General features: G+C 35.1%; 1 protein-coding gene across 1 annotated transcript in view; it reads left to right on the forward strand.

Moving 5' to 3' along the window:
• The window catches only part of BANK1 (B cell scaffold protein with ankyrin repeats 1), a 485,960-nt gene that overhangs the window by 423,076 nt on the left and 41,445 nt on the right, over positions 1-21,439 (forward strand). The window contains exon 10 of the mRNA XM_074228107.1: positions 4,119-4,418. Coding sequence (XP_074084208.1) covers positions 4,119-4,418 — 300 coding nt within the window. The remainder of the gene's footprint in view (positions 1-4,118; positions 4,419-21,439) is intronic.

The raw sequence follows: 21,439 nt of genomic DNA on the forward strand, positions 1-21,439 counted from the left end.
AGTGTTGGCTACTTATTAGATAACTCGATAACTGTTAAATTGAACTGAACTGACCTGAACTGAATCAATTGTATCTAACACATATCTAACATGGGGGAAAAAAGAAAAATGGAAAAGAAATGATCTGGAGTTAAAGAAATTTTCAAATTGTACCCCTGATGCTTACTATTATCCATAGGTGAGTCACTTTCCTACCCAGGTCTCAGTTTCTTCATCTGTAAAAATGTAAGTACTGGACTCGAGAGCCTTCCACCTCCAGAATAATGATCCTGCAATCTTTATCTTATAGTCTAATGATATTCCCCAAAAAAACCAAACCACCCTCTTATGATTCTGTCCCTAATTCTCCTTTCAAAATATTGTTTTCCTCAATAAAGATTCTTCCCTTGATATATCCTCCTGATCACTGGGAAAGGAGGATTCTTCAAGTTTTAATTCAAATGTGAGAATCTGTGAACACCCAGAAAAGACACCTTTTAGACACTTTTCATCTCTTGCTTCTGATGTTGTGATACTTCAGCCAAAGCAGTGAGCAGCATTCTTCCAACAACCCATTAAAAAAGTTCTCCTCTAACTCACAGAAATATCTTGGGAATACTGTCAGGTAACCTCTGTGTTCATTTCAAAATGCAAGTAAATCACAAACCCAGATAGAAAAACTGACATCTCTAGATGTCTTCAAACCTAATTCCTTTGCTTTTTCCATAACTTCATGTTTTTGCTCTATATATAGTTTCAAATGTTAGTGTAGTCTGTGTTTGAAAAATCAGAAGACATTCTGTGAAGGACTTCTGGTTTTTGCCTTTGTAGTATAATTCACCTCTCATGAAAGGTTCCAGAACAGATCCAATCAAAAACTGCTATTTGATGATCACAAGATAAGGCAAAGACTTTTTTTTTGTCTGCAGACAAAAAGACGTGTTTGGAATATATCAAAAAACCCGACCCTCTATATGTACCATTTTGCTAAAAGTAAAAGTAATTTTCCTTGATTTCTCAATTGAGGTCAGTTTATGCATGAATTAATTATTATTAGAAACCATCTGAAGCTGCATAGCAAGAAAAATAGGTTCATCAGTGATAATTTGTATATTGATCACTATAAGTTCTGTAAACCAACTTCCTTCTAAAATACCTCTCAGGTCAGTATGCATTATATATTTATCTTACGTTATTTTACACAATTCTGAGTAGTACTGGTATTTTTATCTCCATTTTACAGATGAAGGAACAGAGGGTAGGAGAGTTGACCAAAGCTTGGTGCAGGCCCTTTTCATTTCCTACCTCAACTATTATAAAAGCCTTCTGGCAATCTCCCTCCTTTCAGATTTCTCCCCATTCCCATCCACCCTTCAATGAGATCTTAGCAAGCATAATGATTTTCCTAAAGTAGAGGTCTCACCATGGGTTATGGGTCCCATTCACCCATTCTAAAACTCACCGGGCAGAGGACAAAATATGCTCAGTTTTGCTTTGAAAACCCTTCTTTTTTTAAAAAAAATTATTTGTTTATCTTGAATTTTAAAGTTTTTCCCTTGATCTCACTTCCCTCCCCCACCCCTCACAGAAGGCGATCTATTAGTCTTAACATTGTTTCCATGGTATATATCGATCCAAGTTGAATGTGATGAGAGAAAAATCATATCCTTAAGGAAGAAACAGAAAGTATAAGAAATAGCAAAACTGCATAATAAGATAATGGGTTTTTTAAATGAAAGGTAATAGTCTTTGGTCTTTGTTCAAACTCCACAATTCTTTCTCTGGATACGGATGGTATTCTACATTGCGGATATAACAAAGTTGTGTCTGATTGTTGTCCTGCTGGTATGAGTAAGTCCATCAAGGTTGATCATCACCCCCATGTTGCTGTTAGGGTGTACAATGTTTTTCTGGTTCTATTCATCTCACTCAGCATCAGTTCATGCAAATCCTTCCCAGATGTTCCTGAATTCCATGTTCCATGACATACATATATCACAGTTTATTAGGCAATTCCCCAATTGATGGACATTCACTCACTTTCCAATTCTTTGCCACTACAAATAGGGCTGCTATGAATATTTTTGTACAAGTGATGTTTTTACTCTTTTTCATCATCTCTTCAGGGTATAGAACCAATAGTGGTATTGCTGGATCAAAGGGTATATACATTTTTGTTGCCCTTTGGATATAATTCTAAATTGCTCTCCAGAAAGGTTGGATGAGTTCAGAGCTCCACCAACAATGCATTAGTGTCCCAGATTTCCCACATCCCTTTCAACATTGATTATTGTCCTTTCTGGTCATAATGGCCAGTCTGAGAGGTGTGAGGTGGTACCTCAGAGATACTTTAATCTGTATTTCTCTAATAAGTAGAGATTTAGATCAATTTTTCATATGACTATGGATTGCTTTAATTTTCTCATCTGTAAATTGCCTTTGCATGTCCTTTGACCATTTGCCAGTTGAGGAATTACTTTTAAAAAAAATTTGACTCAGTTCTATGTATATTTTAGAAATGAGTCCTTTGTCAGAAATTGTTTCCCAGTTTACTACATTTCTTTTGATCTTGGTTACAATGGTTTTGTCAGTGCTAAAGTTTCTTTTAATTTAATATAATCAAAATTATCCAGTTTGTTTTTAATGATGCTCTCCATCTCTTCCTTGGTCATAAACTGCTTCCCTTTCCATAGATCTGACAGGTAAACTATTCCTTGATCTCCAATTTGCTTATGATATTGTTTTTTATGTCTAAATCCTGTATCCATTTTGATATTATCTTGGTATAGGGTGTGAGGTGTTGGTCTAATCCAAGTTCCTTCCATACTAACTTCCAATTTTCCCCAACAGTTTTTATCGAAGAGAGAGTTTTTATCCCAGTAGCTGGACTCCTAGGGTTTATCAACCAGCAGATTACTATAATCATTTCCTGCTATTGCATCTAGTCTATTCTATTGATCTACCACTCTTTCTCAGCCAATCCCAGACAGTTTTGATGACTGATGCTTTATAATATAAATTTTGAATCTGGTAAGACTAATCTACCTTCTTTTGCACTTTTTTCATTGAATCCCTGGAAATTCTTGACTTTTTCTTTCTCCATGTGAATTTACTTACAATTTTTTCTAACTCATGAAAGTAATTTTGGGGAATTTTGATTGGTAGGGCACTAAATAAGTAGCTTAATTTAGGTTGAAAGCCCTTCTTAACCCATCCTCTTCCCATTTTTATAGTCTCTTTACTCTCTTCCACAAGTTCTACAATCAAGGAAAAAATGGTGGCTTTGTCATTATAGATATTATAGTTCATCTCCTAACCTTCTTCCTCTTTGACTTTTTTTATTTCCTTACTTCCTTCAAGACTAACAAATTCATCTTTTAGAAGAAACCTTTCTTGTCTTATATCTCAATTTTCATTGAGAGAACCTCCTCTCTGAGACTGCCACCCATTTAGATTTTGCAGGTGTTCTTAGTATTGTCTTCCTGCACTGAAATGTGAGCTCCTTGTAGGTAGGGACCATGTGTTTGCCTTTCCTTGTATCTCTACCCACCATTGACCCATTGTTGTTCAGTTGTTCAATTATTTCCAATTCTTTTTATTTTGTTTGTTTTTGCAAGGCAAAGGGGTAAGTGACTTGCCCAAGGTCACACAGCTAGTAAGTATCAATTGTCTGAGAATAGATTTCAACTCAGGTCCTCCTGACTCCAGAACTAATGCTCTATCCACTGTGATATTAAATTCTTCATAACTCCAGAGAGCCAACTGACAAAGGAGTTTTCTTGGCAAAGATACTGGAATTATTTCCCATTTCTTTTTACAATGGATAGAGGCAAACAGAGGTTAAGTGTTCAGAGTCTCATGACTTATAAAACATCTAAAGGTGAATTTGAACTCAGGTCTTCCTAAATTCAAGCCCAGATCTATCCACTGAGATTTCTAGCTACCTCCTGAAACTAGGAATTAGATCGCTTATTATTGGAACATATTAAATGACTAAATATTTGCTGCTTGACTCATTCTCCCATGTATCATGCTATATAATGTTATAGTAAACTGTTTGAGGAATGTGATCGTGTAATATGCATTAAATATGCTGTATGTAGCATGAGGTTTAAATGTATCAAAATCTTTTATTGCAGGAAAAATACTAGAAGGACAAAGTGAACGAAGCCACGGTCGGTGTGAACTTGGAGGTAAAAAAGAGACAGAGGGGGAGCTGAAAAGGGAAAAAGAAAGGAAAGAAGAAGATGAAGAAGAGGAGGAAGACCCTTACACCTCTGCAGAAATTGATGAGAATGAATATGACATAATCTTGGCCAATGGGAGTATAAAGAAGAAAATTGGTGGCAGGTCTTTCATTATAAACAGACCTCCAGCCCCTGCCCCAAGACCAACAGGTCTTCCCATTAGAGAGGAGATCACACCTTATATAGCTCAAGGTAAAGTGAGGCTGTCGTGTGTGTGTGTGTGTGTGTGTGTGTGTGTGTGTGTGTGTGTGTGTGTGTATGCATTGGGCTGCTTAATGGGATAAGTCCTGGTCCTGGGGAGCCATGGCATAATAAGGGGAAAAAAATGGTGATTCATGCTCCATTTAGTTCTCTTCAGAAAGACAATGGAGAAGAAAAACAAGGTTAACTGATTAGATTCTAATGCTAGTTCTTCATTCAGAAGGGATTGTTTTTAATAAATCAACCATGGAATATAATTCCACAGAAGATAGCAGAGAATTAAGTTCTGATCTACTTACATGATGCAAGTAGAATAAATTAAACTACTTTATCGTCCACAAACACAGTAAAATATAGCTAAAAGACTTAAGAGCACTTTTTTTCTTTGTATTTTCTTCTAGAAGTTTTATAAATCTAATTGTTTTCCCTGGATCCATTATTTTAGATCATTTTAAAATCTTAAACAATTTGAAGCAAATCGGGCTAATCTCATTTTGGTAATATTTCTTCCCCAGAAACATGTGTGTGTGTGTGTGTGTGTGTGTGTGTGTGTGTGTGCGCGCACGCACACGGATGTATGTGGGGGGTAATCTGGGGGGAGAGGCACAAGGGGGAGGTACCCATGTATTTTTTTCTTGGCTCAGGTTGTCTACTCATCTTTACTCTATATCTTCTTTCATTTATTCCTATCAATTGACAATAAACCTAGAAATTCGCATAGCTTTTGACTGTCAGGCTCCGCTATGAGATGACATAACCTGGGATTGTGAGATTTTGTTGCTGTTGTTGATGCCATTTCCTAGTGACCTTAATTTAGTACTTTCCATCAGTTTATTTTTGTAATGACTGGCAAATTTGAAACTCATTTAATCAATCATTCAAGAAATATTTATCAAATGCTTACTTTGTGCAAGTTGCTCAGCCAAATAGTGGGGAAAAGCTGAATAAGACAATAAGATAGATATGAGAGAGAGAGAGAGAGAGAGAGAGAGAGAGAGAGAGAGAGAGAGAGAGAGGATAGACATATATAGATAGAAGATAGATAATGGATAGATAATGAATAGAAAGATAAATATTAGTCAGAGAGATGGATGGATAGATAGATAATAGGTGGATGGATGGATGGACAGATGAATGGATGGGTAGATAGATGAACAGAAAGATAACTGTTAGGCAGACAGATTTAGAGAGTAGGTAGACAGAGATAAATGATAAATGAGAAATACAATAGATGATAGAGAAAGGTAGAGAGAGAGAGAGAGAGAGAGAGAGAGAGAGAGAGAGAGAGAGAGAGAGAGAAAGGAGGAAAAGGAGAAGAGAAAGGAAGGAAAAGGGAGAGAGAAAACAAAGGAGAAGGGTCAAGAGTACTGAGAGTGGACAAAAGGCACAGAGAAGTCAGAGGTCGTGGGGATATTTTGGAGGCAAAGGAATGCTAGTGTTGGTTTGATTACTCTTCTCAGATTCAGATTTATGGGATAGGGTAGGGAGGATTCAATGGTATTAAGATGGACAAGGAATTCTGTGGTGAGTCTGGGTCCAGGCAAGCTAAAATGAGTGCTCTCACAGAGTCTCAGGCATAGGATCTTGAGTTCCAGGTCAAAGTTGGGCTCTTTAGCTAAGGCAGCATAAGATGAAGGAAGCGGCATTGGAGTTGAGCCTTGAAGACCAAGTAGAATCTTGATAGTTGAAATGTGGAATAAGAATAGGGCAAGAATTTAGGCAAAGAGGATGAGCAAAAGCATGATGGACAGAAAATGAAATATGCTTTTGAGGAGTGTAAATAGTGAGGCTTGGCCCAAGCCTTTTTCACACCAAGTGTGAAAAATCTTAAATGCCAAGCAAAGGTATATGATGTAGCAGGTTTTGACGCAAGTTCAGAATTCTGAGTTAAAATCCTAGGTCCAATGGATAATCATTATCAGTGTAAGAATGGACATTTAGATTTGCTGAATTCAAAGATAAGAATATTTCTACCTATTTGGTGAATTCTATAGAGTTCTGTGAGAAAAAATACTCTATAAGCCTAAGAGCACTAGGAAAATATGAATTATTATTTTCTTTTTTTGAACTAGACTTATGATTTCATTGGAATAAGGGAATTTTCTCATTTTCCCCAATTCAGATCAATACCTGTTAATGTAATTTATAATCGTTAGCAGTCAAGAGTTGTGTGACTTGACCAAGGTCACACAATCAGTATGTTTTCCCTACTTCCATACCAAGATTTTCCTGACTTTATCCACTTTGTTATTTTTGCAACATCCTAGAAATTTTTATTTCTATATGAACATATCCTGAGTGTCGTCCACTTTTAGTGTCATTTTAGTCCATCCACAAAGCTAAAGGAGAATTAAATCAATCTTAATTTGATCCACATTTTATTCTCAAATGTCAAAATGAATTACACCCAAACTCACCTAGGTCTATGTGTATAAGTCTAAATCTCGATTTATTGTGTGACAGGTTGCCATAAGCACACACCTAGGTAGGAGGGATGACTTGTCATTTCCACATTTGACTTGGTCTTCATTGCTGTTTACAATTAGGCATCAACTGGCAAGCATAGGAGGTATTCAAATATATACTAGTTATTAAAGAGATGTATTTTTCATCTGGATCAGAGGAAGGTACAAGATCACAATGTGATTTTAGAACGTTTTACCAAAAAAAAAAAAAACTTCAAGCCAGTGAAATATTCTTGACATTTGGAGAGAAATATTTAGAATTATGAAATAAGCCAATTAATTATTTTTTACAAAAATCTTGCAAAATGAAATGCCAAAGGAGTGCTTTTTAACTTTTTAAAGGGCTTATCGGTTGAAAAATCACTGATTAAAGCTTGGTATTTAATTGCTTTTCAAAACATTATCATTAAGAAATTATTTTCACAAAAATTAAGATCAAAGCAAAGAAATCACTAGGAGATGATTCAGTGGGAAAAAAATATTGGACTTAGAGACAAGAAGACCTTAATTGAGGTCTTGATTTTCTTATTCTTGCCCTAGCATGACCCATGATAACATAACGAAGTAGAATTTTAGCAGGTAGCTTTCATACCTCTTTAATTGGAACAGGTATATGGTAGAAAATGTAAATGGTTCATAGGTCTACAGTTCCAAACTTCATTTGAGATTGAGAAAAACAGCCCTATGTTATTATGACTCCCATGATAAAGAAAAAAAAATGACCTGGATTCTAAATATAGAGTTGGAATTATATTTTTCAAAGATTTGCCTATGACATTTAGAATTTTCAAATGTATCATGGTTAGTTAAAGCTCTGGGAAAAAAAAAAAATTTGAATTTCTATCCAGTTAAATCCAGCAGATTTGTCTATCTCTTAATATGATGCTCTTAATGATTTTAAATCCATACCTTGATCTCCCAGACATTTTGTAGTTGTGGATAATGTTGGGCATTACTGCAATTATAATAATGGCATTTGCTAGCTACAAGTTAGAAATCAAATAAAAATAAACATAACCCTGAGCCAGTGTGCCCAGGGTTTGCTGCAACCATGAAGGTTAAGGTTGAACCAGAGTGACACTAAGAACATTTAGTGACTTATAGAACAGAAAGGTTAAGTAAAATAAAAATAATTTAAAGTCTTATATAAGAGACTTTGTCATATTCCCTGTGTAAAGAATTACTTCCCTTGCTCCAAGACCCAGCTCCCATATAGATTTCTCATTAAAGCATTCTTTAATTGTTCCCATTAGAAAATTATAGCTTCCCATTTTTGTTGAAAGTTTGTCTGGCAACTTCTTTATTTGATTACAAGTTCCTCTGAGGGCCTGGACTATTTAGATCATAGAAGTGGCAGAACTCTTAATTTAATACAAAATTGTCAGCTTATTTCAGAGCCAGAGACTGGGACCCAGATCTTTTAACTATTGGATCCTACTTTTTTGAACTGCACTATTATATTAATGTGGGAAACACTGACATAAGATGCCCTAGAAATTTGTTCACATATACTTAATTTCTACTATTTAGAAATGCAAATACTAAGTACTTTGAGAAATCATTTGAGAACTTTCAGCAAAACCTCCAAATTTCATTTTGTTCTAGGCAGCATTATATTTATGGTGTGAGGGGAGGGAAAATATTTGAGACCACCTATTATTAAACTCTAGCAAATTTTTAAGATAACTTTACCAAAAGATATTCATGTTGTCACTCAAACATCCCACAGTCCAAGACTTTCTGTTATGATAGAAAAATCAGAATATTTTTGAAAAGAATACTGTCCCAATTTTATACTTCTCTGGCATGGATGTGATTGTCACTAGATGTGTGCACTGTCATAATAAAGCTTTTTTTTTTTGGTGGGTGGGGAAGGGAAGAAGAGAGGAGATGGTAAACATTAACAATCCAAACTTTAATCAAACTACATTAACAAAGTATTTTAAGTTTTGCAAAGAACTTTTCTCACAAAACACTGACAGGTAGTGAAGTATCATTATTGTCTCCATTTTCCAGATAGGAAAGTTAAGGACTATTGAAATTAAGTGATTTAGCAATGTTCATAATGCTCTCAAGTGTCTAGGGCACAATTTGACTTGTCTGGTGCTCTTCCCATCATATATGACTACCTATCTCTCACCTCAAATCATCGATGAATAAAATACCTGAAGGGATTTATAGAATATTTTATTTCATTTCATACTACAATGTATCTAGTAAATGGGCAGTATCACTATTTTATTGATTCCCATTTTAAAATATGAAAATTCAACCAAAGAAATACAGAATTGGGGGGGATCTCATTGACCTCCTAATGGAGAAACCAGCTACTAAGATAGCCCATTTTTTCCCTTTTTTGTACAGTTGTAATTGTTAGGAAATTTTCTTTCCTTTTTATCTCTTAACCTCAGAATTAAATTTACTTCTTTGTAAGTTTATAGCACAGCTATTAAGTATCTGAGATTAGATTTGAACTCAGATCTTCTGACTCTAGTTCCATTGCTCTATTGACTGTGCCACCTGGCTTCCCAGAAACAAAGTACCCGGCCCCAAGTCAAAAATCAGTAATGGTAACTGAACTAAGCCAAGAATCTCCAGAATACAATTCTTTTTCCTCTTTCTTTTCCTTCTGTAAGCTATATTACTTTCTAAAAAAGCTAATGTTTTCATTCATCCAATTTTCATTATAATATTATTGGTCATGCTGTTCTCATAATCTTATATACATTTTCTCATCAACAATTCTTTCTTAACACTTAATAGCCTTTTTCTTTCAGAGAGTAGGCATTTTATAGCACTTCTCTCTAATTTTCCTCCAAAGCTTTGGCAGCTCTATGAAATAGATTTACCACAGTTTCCCAGAAAGCTACCCATTCAATTAAAAGACGTGAATCAGCACAGGTCTTGTTGGGACACAATAAAAAGTCATAAAGCTATATAGATCTCTCCAGGGTTTATATACTTTGAGGTAGGGGGAGAAAGGGGAGTAATAAGAAGATAAGAATCTCTTCCATTTGGGTCCTTCCTTGTTGGAGCTCTTTAGGCAAAGATTGGATTAAAAACAAGTTGGATACTTTGTAGAGGGAATTATTTTTCAGTTAATGGTTGGATTACATGCCCATTGGGTATAGAATGAATCCCTGGTATGCCACACATGTCCACAGTTTTAATGCAAACTTCCCAGAATATAGCTCAAGAATCAAAAGATGAGACAAAAATAAGGCAATTCTGTGCTCAATCATTTTCTAACTCCTCTGTACTCTCCCAGGCAAAACTTTAAATAGTTTAAATATGAGTAGAAAGAGAATTGTTTTGTGGGAGCTACTGCTTTCCCATACTTTGAAGGCTGAAAGAAAAATGAGAAAAATGAAAAAGAACAGAAACAAAGGAAAGTAATGCCCCAAAGTATAAACTGCCTTGAAAATTGAAGAAGAAAAAGAAATTCAGTCTTTGGGGAAGAGCAGCATTTTTTCCCATTTTTTACATCACAAATGAGATCTGCAGACCCCTTATTAAAGTAATAGTTTTACTTTTTCCTTCCTTTTCAAAATTAATTTATTTAGTATTTTTTCCTGCTTACATGCAACAACAATTTTTGACATTCATTTTTAAACTTTGAATTCCAAATTCTCACCCTTTGTCCCATCCCCTCTTGAGAAAGCAAGCAATTTGATATAGATTATACTTTTTTAGTCATGCAAAACATTTCCATAGTATAGATTAACATTTTAAATGCATTAAATGAAATACATAAGATTACAAAAGAAACTGATTATGTTGAAATACAGTTAGTAAATATTAAAATAAAAGTCCCTAGATCCTCAGTTGAGAACCCCTGGTATGTAGTTTAAGGACTTGTTGAATGAAACATTGGGATTAGCCAAAATTTCCCCGCTCTCACTGCACTAAACCATTATATGTTCTCCATTGCACTTTTGGGAGAGAGGCTAAATGGAATGGAATAGAATCTCCCTCTCTGGTAGCCAGGATCTTACAAACGTAAAACTAAGCACAGCTTCAATTCAAAGAATATGGGAAAGTAGCTAAAGGAAGGCTTTTCTCCTCCTTCCCCATGACTTCCAAGGAGGTTCATTGTTAAAAGAAAAAGCCGAATTCTTGGTCTTGAACATTTTTTACTTCTGATATCTTTTGCAAACATTTAATCGTTTACTTCTCATTAATATAATCAAAGTAACTTCTGTTTTTCCTATGGCACAGTCTTTAATAAAACCTCGTTTTCCAGTATCCCATGTTTTTCTTTTCCTTCTACCCTTTTTTCTCCCTCCTCCCCCTTCCCAATCTTACCTCACTTAAATTGGATTCACTTGCAAGTCAAGACATCATCCTGCTAAAGTCAGCAATCCGCTTCAAGAACAAAGAATAAACAATAACCCTACCTACTGTATAATAACTTTCTGAAAATGGACAAATGAGAAAAAATTAAAATATTCTTTAGTAATAGGATCTTGATTAAAAAAAAAAACAACTGAAGGTAAAGAATAGATATTTTTACCTGATATGGACCGGAGTGACTGTTAGTAAAATTGTCTATTATAAATCATACATTTACAAATATAGATGAGGGTCTATCCAGCTATATCTTTCAATTTATGAATTCTCATTTCCTCATTCATGATTCAAAAGGACAAGGTCATTTCCTGAGGGTCTATGAGGTCAGTTGAGGGTACAACATAACTTCCTATTCCATTTTCCATCACTATTGGATTGCCTGCAGCTTTTGGAGTACAACAGACCTCTCTAATAGTAACTCAGCTATCAGGGACCCCAAAATGTCAAGTACATCTCATAAATGTTCCACAGGCAATTCACTCCTACTTGAAACTGACTGAGCAGAATATAAGCAAAATACAAAAAATATAAGAGGACCTTGTTGAAGCCCTTTGGAAAATTCTTTCATATCATACAAATTACCAGGAAGGAATATTTCCTTTGTTATTTAGGAAGAAAAGATGGTCAAGTGCAGAGAAGTTGAGTCATGGGTTCTAATGTCCTTGTCTAAATAATTCAGATTCTGTGCTTATTCTCCTATGTCAATAGCTCTTTCATATTTAGATAGATAGATGATAGATCGATAGATAGATAGATAGATAGATAGATAGATAGATAGATAGATAGATAGATAGATAGATGATAGATAGATAGATAGATAGATGATATAGATATACAATAGATAGATAGATAGATAGATAGATAGATGATAGATATACTCAGATTATAACTGTCTATATCTATCTAGCTATATGACAACAGGAAATCAAATTCATCTTTCTTTAATTTTCTAGGGAAAATGATTAAAATTCCCTTTTTTTAAAATCTTTTTTTTTGTTTGCAAGGCAAATGGGGTTAAGTGGCTTGCCTATAAAATTTCCTTTTAACTCTGTCCTTGTACAGATAGAAACTACTGAAGGAGTTCTGAAAAGAAACTTTCCCTTTTTCTTTCTCCCTGCCCCCCTTTGGGATTCTCAAAACAACTAAGATCATGACATAATTCTAACCATTCTGATCTGACTTTGTATCTTCTGACCCTTACAATAGAATAGGATTGACCCTTACTCCTTTCACAGAAACATTAAGAGATGAGTTAAACTTGGAGGATTTGTAGGAAAAATGAATTTAAACCTATATTTCTATAGCAATCCAGAGAGGTTACACAGAACAAATATTATTATTTCCATTTTATAAATGAAAAAACCAAAACTCAAAGAGGTTGTCTCTTATTCATGGTCAGATGGCTAGGAAGTGGTAAAACTGGGACTCAATCCGAGATCCCTTTCTACAAGTACACAATGATCTTGCCCTGTTTAATATTCCATTTGATTCTGTTTCTCTTTCCAAATGAGGTAGGAATGATTTCTCAAGCCAATTGGTAGAGACATGTGGTATTACATCATTGTATTATGTCTATTGTTTCTTTAATTTTGTAAATTCAGCAAGCACAGGCAGTCAATAGTGACTTGCCATAGAGAGACAGTCTGAAAATGTCTGCTTTGAACCTGGAGACAATGTGGCACATTTTAGAATTTTAGAATTCATAGCTTTTAAAATGGAAGAGAATTTAAAGGTCATTGAGTCCAATCTATTTTACAGTTGAGGAACTGAGACTGGGAGAGATTAAGTGACTTACCCTGGGTCACAAAACTAGATAAATGTCTGAGAATCAGAGGACTTGAGTTCTAATCCTACCTCTCATATACTACCTTTGTGATCAGGGCAAGTCATTCCACCTTTCACAATCTGTTTTCTCCTTTGTAAGGTCATGGTATAGCTAGCCATTGAGATCCCTTCCCTGGTGGATTCTACATTATCTTGTTGACTCCCAACAACCCTTTGTCCCCTGTATCATAGCACCTCTAAATTGAAGTGAATAAAATTTTGTAATAAATCAAAGCAATTAAAATATCTTCAAACACTTAGATGGTCATTGACTATCAAGGAACAGTCTTAGTTTTCCTGATAACTTAGCAATTTAAGATTTTTTTTTTATTCTTGTAGTATTTTCTTTTCCTATAAGGCATGAAAACACCCTTGAGCTCCTTAATACATATTTATAATAAGTCTAATGGACTATGGTTTCAACTGGATTAAAGATCCGACTTTTATGAAGAAGTCTCAGCAAAGGAGGAAGATGGAGGAAACCTAGTTTGTGTTGCCTCTGAGCTTTTAGTTGACTTCAAATCCACAATATTTTCCACTATGTCACTACATATGTTCATGTTTGCCTCAAGCTTAGTTAGAATGGCTAAAAGGAAAGAGATAAAAAAAACTCAATGAGTAACACACACTAAGAAGGACATTTCTTTGACATCATATTGCTCACATAGCAGCATGCAATGAAGTAAGATTGGCAAAAGTGTAAGGGAGCAAGGTTGTACTCTGCTTTGTAGAGTATGGGGTCAAGATTGCCTGTTTGGTTACTAATATTCCCTATCTTGTCTTTCTCAATTATTTTTGACAGTCCCAAGTTTTATGGACTTTTCAATTCACTTCTATTTTTTTTCTAAAGTTGGAATGTTACTAGAATAAATTACTAGAATAAGATCTTTCCTAACATGTTTTATTTAATTCATTGAGAGAAGGAAGGCTATGAGGAAAGGATGAGCTGGGAATGAGGAACTGTGGGAGGTGATAAGCATCTCACACAGTATTCCCAGAGGAAGTTAGGGTGCTCAATAAATATTATTGTCTGTCTATTAACAAGAGGAAAAAGAAGCTATAGGACTATGGTGTAGGAGTAGGGAGGTGATTTTGCTAATAAGCCTCATGGCAGGAGCTCCATAGAATACCTATTTAAATGTTCCAGAACACCAGTCTCTAGAATCCCCCTCCCCATAACTCCCCAATTTGAGAAACATGATCAAAATGAAATTTATTTTCTGTTATGTCAAAAGATGATAAAAATAAATCATCAAATACAAATGATGAAACAAAACTATGCAATAAAACCAACCTCTTCCATTCAGGTAATAATTATGTTCCTGGAAGGGGAGAAAAATGACCCACAGAAATTGCTTTATACCCCAGTATTATAGATTGGGGAGAATTCTCCTGAAGTTCAATCCTGTCAGACTCAGAGTCATAGTGCCACAATTGGAAGCAATGAGAAGGACTCTCCATTGCTCTCTCTGGGTCCACCTCCTTTCTGGTTTCTGATGGCAGTACACCCCATAAACCATTGCTCAATGATCAATATGATGCATATGACCTGACCAATTGGGTAATCAAACAGTATTCATTAAGATCTATGGATCAGGTAATGTTTGTGTGTGTGTGTGTGTGTCTGTGTCTGTGTGTCTGTGTCTGTGTCTGTGTGTCTGTGTCTGTGTGTGTGTGTGTAAAATTCAAATATAAAAGCTGAAACTTCAATACTTTGACCACATAATTAGAAGACAATATGCATTGATAAAGACCTTGATGTTGGGAAAAATGTAAGGCAAAAGAAAAAGGGGATGGCAAAGGATGAGGTGGATAGACAGTGTCATAGAAACACTGAGCATGAGCCTGGATTAGACTTCAAAGATAGAAAGACCCGGTGCATTGTGGTCCATGGGTCACAAAGAATCAGACACAAGTCAACAATAGCAACAACACGTAAGGTAATTTCCAGAAGATAGTCACCAACAGATGAGGCGATCAGGAAGACGGGCATATGAGCTTGACCTTGAAGGAAACCAAGCATTCTAAGTGGTGCAGGAGGTAAGGAATGATATGCTAAGAATGCGGAATCGAAATTATAAAGACACAAAGACCAGAGATGGAGTACCATTTTTAAGGAATGGCAAAAATAGATTGACTGGCCTCTAGGATCATATAATGATAGATTTAGAACTGGAAGGCTACAAATCCATTTTATGCACTCTACACATCTAGTAAAGTGACCGAGTTCAGATTTGAATTCAGGTCCTCCTAAATCCAGGGTCACCAGTGTTCTATACATTGCACCCTCTCACTGCCCCTGATAAAAATATTCTTAAGTCATTGGGATGACATGAATGTATAATATGACCACTGTTTCAGTTTTGTTTATCAATAATAAATTTTCTTAGGTTTAGAGCATGCTGAATCTTTCACTGACTAAATTGGAAGATATGTCCAAGTACCATTTTTAGGATGAGTATGATTTTGAACGTATTAATATTATGATATCTACAAAATGTCCAGTGTGAGTGAAGGACTTGAATTGTCTGAGAGTTTAATTATTAAGTCCTTGCAATGAACTAATTATTAGGGATATAAAGAAAGGAAAAGGACTATCTCTGCTCTTGGGGAACTGGGGAGATAACTTGTAAACAGTTATGTACAAATGAGAGATATACAGAACAAATAGAGAGTAAACTCAGAGGAAAGGGGCTGATTGAGGAGGGAGATGAGGGAAAATTTCTCATATATGGATAGGACTTTAACCAAAGGGAAAAGAAGAGATGAAAAGATTTGGAACAGACATTATTGGAAATGAAATATACCTTCGACAAGGACTTGGATGAGTTTGAGGCTGAGTCTGGAGGCACATGGAGTCACAGCTGGTAAAATGAATATGAGGAAACGACCTGGGATCTAGGAACCAGATCACACCCAAAGCATGTCGTTAGCAAGGATTAGGCTGAATATGAAAGAAAAGGAAACTGTGGTTAGAAAGTTACAATTCCAGATTTCTGGATGTAAGATATGGAGAGGTTTTACACGTGACTATACCTCTCTGTGGCTGAAGTAGCAAAGAATGGAAAAGAAAGTGAATAAAACTGAGTTTAAGAAAATGAGAATTCAGGGAATTAGCAAGACCATAAATATGAATATTGAAGTCCTAAGGAATGGAGTGGAGGGAAGAGAGAAAGATTTGAATTGTCTACTGAAATCACTGAGAACATTTCTTAGGGACTCAAAGGTGAGCAGACAGAAGCAAAAGGTTTGTGATAGGATATTACACAAAGACTGTGTGGACCTCAAAAATGATAGGTCATTGTGGAATGGTTTGGAAGTAGCAGTGGGAACAGAGAATAAGTTCACCTTAAGTCTTGATTCTGTGAAACTGGGAGATTCTATGAAACTATACCCAACTGATATGTGGTCCTAAGGAGAGATCCACATTTCCATTAAAATGAGAATGTAGAAGTAGTGCTAACCAATCATGATTTGCTAACAATTAATTGGGTGTAAACAAGGAATAGTGGAATTCAGAGCTTACTCAGTTAGTTAAGGAGTGATCCTATGAAGAAATGGGACTGGATAGTGTAAGGATATGTATGTTATTATATGCATTTATTATATATGTTTGGTTTATATGTTAATATTAATTGACATTAATTAGGTTTAACATATTAACATAGATTATATGTTAGAATTGACAATATGACTCTACCTAAGAGCTCAAAGAAAGCACTTTAACAACTAGGAAAATTGACCTCTTTGTAATAGGTTCAATTTAGTGTTACACTTCTAACAAAAAAAAAAAATAGTCCCAATTCACCTCTGAGAATTTTTTATGCAAATCCAATAGGGATAGGCACCTGGTAGTTAATTTCCGACTTTCAACTGCATCTGATTTAAATTCACACTTTTACTGATGTACCAGGTTACTGTACAAACCCTGCAACACCTTAATTTTTTTCATGGCAATTAAAACAAGTTTCATCAGCTCTTTCTAAGAAGGGTGGCTCAGAACGAAATCCCTCATTTAAACAGGCCAAAGATCAATTTGACAAGCAAAATGTTGCTGCCGATGCTTCTGAAAGGAAAACATTTTCTAGTGAATTAGTCACATTTTCACCTTCTCCGCCTCTGTTTTTCTGCTTAATTTGACTTAATGTCTTGAATATGCATCACTATGTAAATTTTCTACCATTCAGCATCATTTTCATTCCAAAACATATTCCACCAAAGTTGTCTCACTGACATTCAAATAAAGAAATAAATAAATGGAGGTGGTGCCTCGGGGAAATATGAGCTGCTGGATGCTTTGAGGAATCTCAAAAATTGGTGAGAATTTCATAAGGAGAGATAGTTCCCTTTGGTCTGAGTTGTCTATTTAAAAATAATGACAAGTTCTAAGGCTTTATTCTTGATCACCACTTATAGAAAGGAAGAGGAAAAAATGCAATGCCTTAATGAAATAGGCATTGAAATTGATGGTCATAATTGGCTTGATAACTTTTTCCTTCACTTTGATGTACCAGAACGCTGATCAAACATCATCATCTTCCAAAGCATTTTTAAAATCATAGTTAAAAAAATTCAAAAATGTCAATGATGGTACCTTATTTTATTATTTAGCTTCTCATTAGTCCAGGCCTGAGGAAATCAAAGATGGTCCTTTAAATTCTAATATTCTCTTTGAAGGGTAATCATTTAGGAATACAGTCAGTACCCAAGATTGGGCCTGGAATAGCTTAGTTGGAAAAATAAGAAGTTAGGATAATGTCAAGTTGATTTTTCTGGTTAATATTATTAAAACTGCATTTTTAATTTTTTTTACCAGATTTTCACAGATCACATAGTCCAAAGCTCAAAGTTTTAGTCCTCACTAGTTCCTACTATATTTATTCTGTCATTTCTAAGACTGTCCATTCCCACTATTTCTTTGTTTTTGTTGATGCTGTTGGTGTTTGAGGCAATAGGAATTCAGTGACTTGTGAAGGGTCATACAGCTAGTAAATGTCTAAGGGCAGATTTGAACTCAGGTTCTCATGACTCTAGGGCCAGTGTTCTTGTGACATTGCGTAAATCTGGGCTGTATAATTACTAAACTATATGTTAGAAATTCTCTTCTTCACAGAAAAGCAAGACAATGGAGTTACACAACAGCCAAACAATTAAAAGAAGCTCTGAGCCTATGAAATGCTTCTACTCCATCCAACTGTCCACTAATACTTTTTTAAAAATTTAATTTATTTTTAATTCAGGGAACAATTCCCCAAAATTCAGTACAATAAAAAGGATGATTGCACACAAAACTAAAATTCCACCATGGACAACAACCCTCCAAGTAGATAAAAAAAGTTATCTTGTAAATTTCCTTCCTCCGCTTTGCTCTTTCATCCCTTTCCCACATGACAAGTGGCTAGGATCAGACATGAGAGAGAGAGAGAGAGAGAGAGAGAGAGAGATGAGAGATGAGAGATAAATAGAAAGATGATAGAAACATAGATGATAGATAGAGATAGATGATAGATGATAGGTTGATAGAGAGATAATAGATTAATTGATAGATAAATAATGATTGACTGATATATAGAGAGATGATAGATAGATGATAGACAGATAATGATAGATAGATAGATGATAGATAGATGATGGATATAGAAAGATAGATTGATAATGATAGATATATAGATGATAGCTAGATGATAGATTGATAGATATAGATATGTACATGCCTATGCATATTGCATGCATTGTGTATTGTGTAGATGTGCATATATGTGAATACATATGTGTATACATATGTGTATTTAAATGTGTGAGTAAATATATATATACATATAAATTATTCTATATTTGTATTTATCAGTTCTTTCTCTGGATACAGATAGTATCTCTCTTCATATGTTGCTTATCTTTAAATTTGTCTTTTTTATGAGCTAAAATGACTTAGTGGCTCAAGGTCATTCTTAAAACAATGTTGCTATTACTGCATGCAATGTTCTTAATGATAGAAATTTTTGCCTTTTATAAAAAAATAGTTATTTATTTTCATCCATATATACATCCATATATCCAATTTGCAAAATTTCCCCCCACCCTTCCTTCCCAACCCCTTCCCCTCAGCAGGGAATAGTCAGATTAGCATTTTACATACATATTTCGTCAAACATGTTTGCAAATTAATACTTTTTGATGAGGCATTAAGATTAAGGGAAAGAGATATATAAGAGATAATTTTTTTTAAGTGTTCATCAGATTCAGAAGGGTTGGTTGTTTTTTTTTTTTCCTGTGCTTTGTTTGGTTTTGATTTTCTTCCTCTAGAGGGGGATAACATAGTCCACAGTCAGTCTAATATAGTTGTCCTAGGTCCCTGGACTGGCTAGAAGAGCTGCTTCTATCAAGGTTGTTCATCTCACAAGCATTGTTCTCTTGTTTCTACTCCCTTTGCTCAGCATCAGATCCTGTAATGTGTTCCACACTTCTCTAGAGTCCAATAATTTATGGTTCCTTATAGAACAATAGTATTCCATAGTATTCATGTGCCATAACTTGTTTAGCCATTTCCCAATTGATGGGCATCCCCTCAACTTTCAATTCTTTGCCACTATAAAAAGAGCTGCTGTGAATATTTTGGAACAGGTAGCACTTTTCACATTTTTTTATAATTTCTTCTGGATATAGACCTAGAATTGGAATTTTGGGGTCAAAGGATATGATCAGTTTCATTGTTCTCTGGACATAGTTCCATATTGTTCTCCAGAAAGGTTGGATCCATTCACAACTCCACCAGCAAGGCATCAATATCCTTGATAGGAATTTTAAAATACTACTAATAGCAATAAGATATGAAAAATAAATTCAAATAAAAATCATTGGCAAAGACACAGTAAAAAAAAGTTCTCTTTTTTGTAGATAATACAATGAAAAAAATAAGAAACACAAGCTCCCCCCCCCAAATTGATGACTTTAGGAAATTCATGGAATATAGTCAAACCCACAGAAATCATCACTGTTTTCATCTATCACTAATAGAAATATGGAGGATCTTATAAGAAAAATTTAACATTTGCAATGCTGAAAAATATTTCAAATAAGAATTCAATCAAAAAGGATAGGTATAGGAAATATACTTTTGATTTAGCTGGACTAGATAATTGATAAATATAGTAACACCCTCTAACAAATCAAAATTTATTTGCAAAAACTCTCACTTTAAAGAGTTGCCTAGAGTCCTAAAGGGTTATGTGTCTTACCCAGAGTCACATAAGCAACAGGGAATCATGGTCTTCTTGCTTCTGGTGCAAACTCCCTATTTACTTCTCTGGTAGATGGTGCAGTGGAAAGAAGCTAGACCTGCAATCAGAAAGACCTAATTTCAAATCCAGTCTTATTTGACCTTGGCAAACCACTTCACAGATGTCTGCCTCATTTTCCCCAACTGTAAAATAGCACCTAGCTTCCAGAGTAGTGGTGAAGATCAAATCAGATATTGGTTGGGTTTTTTTTTATTTTTTTTGGAAGGCAAATGGGGTTAAGTGACTTGTCCAAGGCCACACAGCTAGTAATTATTAAGTGTCTGAGGCCTGATTTGATCTCAGGTACTGCTGACTCCAGGGCTGGTGCTCTATCCACTGCGCCACCTAGCTGCCCCTCAGATATTGTTTATAAACCTTAAGGCATTACATAAATGTCAGCCATGATTATCATTATTATTATTCCACACTTCTTGTCTATGAGTTAGATGCCATCTTAACAACCATTAAATCTAATCTACTAATTTTACAGATGAGAAAGCTGGGCTCTCAAAAAGTTTAATGACTTGATTGATGGTATATCACTTAGTAAATAGAAAAAGATTTTCTGAGAGTTCTTTCCACTAAGCTTCAGTGGCTTAGACTTTAATCCAAGATCTATAGAAAGATATCTCAAAATGTTTTTTTGTAAACAGCAGAAATACAGTATTTTGAGAGAAAATTATATGCATGGCTTAGTTAAGACAACATGGACAGGGATATAGCACCATGTGAACATAGATCAAGATCCTGAAGACATCAGAAGGGATGTCTGAGATCAACTTTTCTAACCTACTCTTTTTAAAGATCAGGAAACTGAACTGAGGAGAATCCAAGTGACTTGTCGAAGGGCACAGAGTAGGATTCTTACCCTTTTACATATTTACAAGCACCTAATATGTGCTAAATTGTGGATCTTTGCAGCACTTCTATGATCTTCATTTTACAAATGAGGAAACAGAGGCAGATGGAGAGTGTATAATTTAATAGAACTCAGTTCTTACTAACTTCAAGTTGGGGATGCCTCAGAAAATGGAGATGTAGTGCCAGGCTTCCTGCATTGATCACAATAACAGCTAGATGGTACAGTGCATAGAGT

The sequence above is a fragment of the Macrotis lagotis genome, chromosome 3 (genome assembly GCF_037893015.1).
Source record: "Macrotis lagotis isolate mMagLag1 chromosome 3, bilby.v1.9.chrom.fasta, whole genome shotgun sequence".
In the NCBI taxonomy this organism is placed as follows: Eukaryota; Metazoa; Chordata; class Mammalia; order Peramelemorphia; family Peramelidae; genus Macrotis; species Macrotis lagotis.